This window comes from Sinocyclocheilus anshuiensis, unplaced genomic scaffold (genome assembly GCF_001515605.1).
Source record: "Sinocyclocheilus anshuiensis isolate Anshui unplaced genomic scaffold, SAMN03320099.WGS_v1.1 scaffold1649, whole genome shotgun sequence".
NCBI lineage: Eukaryota > Metazoa > Chordata > Actinopteri > Cypriniformes > Cyprinidae > Sinocyclocheilus > Sinocyclocheilus anshuiensis.
This window is the reverse complement of record NW_015540982.1, coordinates 245,868-249,364: the sequence shown is the minus strand read 5'-3', so window position 1 is coordinate 249,364 and position 3,497 is coordinate 245,868. Positions and strand designations below refer to the sequence as shown.

General features: G+C 37.3%; 1 protein-coding gene across 1 annotated transcript in view; it reads left to right on the top strand.

The window, feature by feature from the left end:
* Positions 1–109: 109 nt before the first annotated feature.
* Positions 110–3,497, top strand: part of LOC107690126 (solute carrier family 25 member 44-like) — a 3,716-nt gene continuing 328 nt past the window's right edge. The window contains exons 1-2 of the mRNA XM_016488360.1: positions 110–346; positions 2,110–2,810. Of these exons, the coding sequence (XP_016343846.1) occupies positions 2,174–2,810 (637 nt within the window). The 5' untranslated portion in view covers positions 110–346; positions 2,110–2,173. The remainder of the gene's footprint in view (positions 347–2,109; positions 2,811–3,497) is intronic.

Genomic DNA, 3,497 nt, shown 5'->3' with positions numbered 1-3,497 from the left:
GTAATTAGTTACTTTTTTATGGAGTAACACAATATTGTAATGCATTACTTTTAAAAGTAACTTTCCCCAACACTGCACATCACCGCCCAATCATCAAACAGCTCCTTCTGTGTCAATGACCAATCAACAGGCAGCAGCCTGTCAGTGACGTTTCAGCATGCGCCGGAAGTGTGGAGGAGCGCTCGGCTCGATCGGCATGACTTTCCATCAGGAGCTGCAGGCCGCAGATCGATCAGACAAAATGCGGTTTTTAGAGGCATAATAGCGGATTTGTCTCATGACAGGACCGCGCAGCTCCGCTTGAGGCCGCTGGATGGAGAAACAGCAAATATAGCGAGCTAACCGGGTGAGTTAGCGTGTGTCTGAGAGGTCAAATGAAGTGTAATGTACTTCTGATGGGCGAGAGGAGGCACACAACATAAGCTGCTTTTTGTTTTGGGTCTAGTGTAATGCGCATGCGCAGTAGATAGGAGGCCTCTGTCATTTTTGCAGCTTCACCATGAAAAGGTCACTATGACTGATAAACATTCAGCTCTGTGTCAGAGCCAAAGAACTGATGGAGGACAGAAGAGTCATTAATGGTGGTACATAGTGTCTCTTAGATCTGTCATTGAAAAGAGCTGCATCAAGGTAGTATGGTCCCTCAAAATTCAGGAAGTTAGTTTAAAGCTTAAATTATTATTTTCAGAAGTAAAAATGTTTTAATTTTTATATTGGATTTCTAATCTAATGCGATTTTGCCACTGACAACATCCCAGTTATATTAACACATTGTTTTAAACAGGCCAATTCTAAATATGATGCTATAAATAAATATATAATATAATATTTATATAATAATAATTTTCTTTAATGTTTACACAACATAAATATAATTTTAAAATAAATATTAATTTTAAAACTTTTGTTTTATTTTGACAGGTATAATCCTGAGGAATGTGTGGTGTTCTAGTAATTTACAGATAAATATAAAATAATTACATTGTTTTTAGTAATAAAATTGTGCTTTATCTTTTAAATGCCAAGCCCTATTTTTCTGGATAATTCTAAATATGATGCTATTAATGTTTACTTTAGAACAACAGGGATAATTAAAAAAAAATAAGTATCTATTATTGTTTTTTTTATTTTATTTTGAAAAGTATAATTCTGTGGAAAGTATGGCATTCTAGTGATTTAGAAATTAATATAAAAAATAAGATTTTAGAAACATTCAGACTTGCGTGTTGTTCGTGGTCAAAAAAAAAAAATGCAATGCTCCAAATAATTATTACATTCTTTTTAAGAATTTTATTTTATTTTTTAATGGTTGGTGATATTTAATTTGTAATCTAATGCAATTGCTAAACCCTATTATTCTGGTTAATTCCAAATATGATGCCATAAATATGATTTTTAATGTTTACTTTGGAACAATAGAGATGTCATTTAAAACCAAATATTTATTAAAATCTTTATTATTATTATTATTTTGACAGATATAATCCTGGGGTACATATGGCATTTTTAGAATTAGAGATTATTGTAAGATTTTAGAAAACATTTAGATTTACATCATTAATAAAATGTAATTTTTATTAATTGTATTGCATTATACGTTTATGATGGATGTTGTTTTATTATCATTTTTATTAACACCTTTTTTAGTTTTAAAAGTGATCTTATTTTGTTGTTTGCTCAGTGTGAACTTGTTCATACAAAAATGCATACACAGTTATTAATTTATTATATTAATAATAAATATTTTTACCCCCTTTGGCAAATATAAACAAAACCTATGCATAAAATGCATTGGAAAATTGGCAAAAAAATAAACCATGAAGGCAGGGTAAACCGTTTAAAGACATTTTAATGGAACCTTCATTTACCAAAAAATAAATAAATAAAATTAAGTTAAGATTAAGAGCTGTTGGGATGTAAAAATGTACGTATTTCACAGATTTCAGATGTTCAATATCTGCTTTTTTGTTTACATGTGTCAAGAAATTATCTCTGCAGAGCATATGATTATGGCATAACCCAGCAGTCACATGACCTCTGAACTCTGTACCTTCAGATCTGCAACACAACATGCAGCTTATTTGAAATGTCGTGATTTTGTCATTTCAGGTTGAGCAGGAGAGGAGCGAGTGTGTGTGTGTGTGTGATTTTGTGTGTGAGGTCACCGGCGGCAATGATGGAACAGAAGTGCAACATTCAGATCATTGAATGGGAAGATCTGGACAAGAGGAAGTTCTACTCGCTGGGCGTCTTCATGACCATGATTACACGGGCCACCGTCTACCCGTTCACCCTGATCCGCACCAGACTGCAGGTCCAGAAGGGGAAGTCGCTCTATAACGGCACCTTCGACGCCTTCTGGAAGATTCTGAAGGCCGAGGGGGTGCGTGGCCTTTATCGAGGGTTCATGGTCAACACGTTGACGCTTATCTCAGGTCAGGCCTACATCACTACCTACGAGCTGGTACGGAAATACGTGTCCTGTTACTCGTCCAATAACACGGTCAAGTCTCTGGTGGCGGGAGGCGCGGCCTCACTGGTGGCCCAAAGCATCACGGTGCCCATCGACGTGGTGTCCCAGCAGCTGATGGTGCAGGGTCAGGGCTGTCAGCTCACACGCTTCAAACTCAAGCCCAAGAGAGTGATGGCCACGTCCAAACACAAAGTGACATTTGGTCAAACCAGAGACATTGTGGTTCAGGTTTTTCACACGGATGGATTTCGGGGCTTTTATCGTGGATATGTGGCGTCGCTCCTCACCTACATACCCAACAGCGCCGTCTGGTGGCCATTTTATCACTTTTATGCAGGTAAAGAAAATAAATATTTAGTGATGCTCTAAAATTATTTTCTGACCCAAACACAGAAACACTGAAACCAAAATTTAAAGGGATAGTTCACCCAAAAATGAAAATTACCCCATGATTTACTCACCTTCAAGCCATCATAGGTGTACATGACATTCTTTTTTCAGACGAATACAATCGGAGTTATATTAGAAAACATCCTGGCTCTTCCAAGTTTTATAATGGGAGTGGATGGTAGCCCAAAATTTGAAGTCCAAAAAATTGAACCAATTCATTATAAAAGAAGTCCACACGGCTCTGGGGGGTTAATAAAGGCCTCCCGAAGCGAAGCGATGCGTTTGTGTAAAAAAAAAAATCCATATTTACAACTTTATAAACCTTAATCTCTGGCTCCCGCTAACTGTCATACACGCATTCACGAGAGTGTGGCGTACAGTGGATGATGTAGGCGTAGCGTAAACTCCGGTGAGAATATGCTAGTCTCGCAAGAAACAAGTTTTGTTTACAGCAAAGGAAAACCAGTGTCCTCTGCTTATATTGAAATCCTCCGAAAAAAATAGTTTTTTTCAAATCTTCGTTTTGTACTACTAATTCGTGACCGGTGTTTTGTTTTCCTCTCTCCTCTGCGCTTCCGCGTTCGTCACTTCCGTGTTTGCCTATGTGCTACGCCATCCGCTGGACGCCACTCTC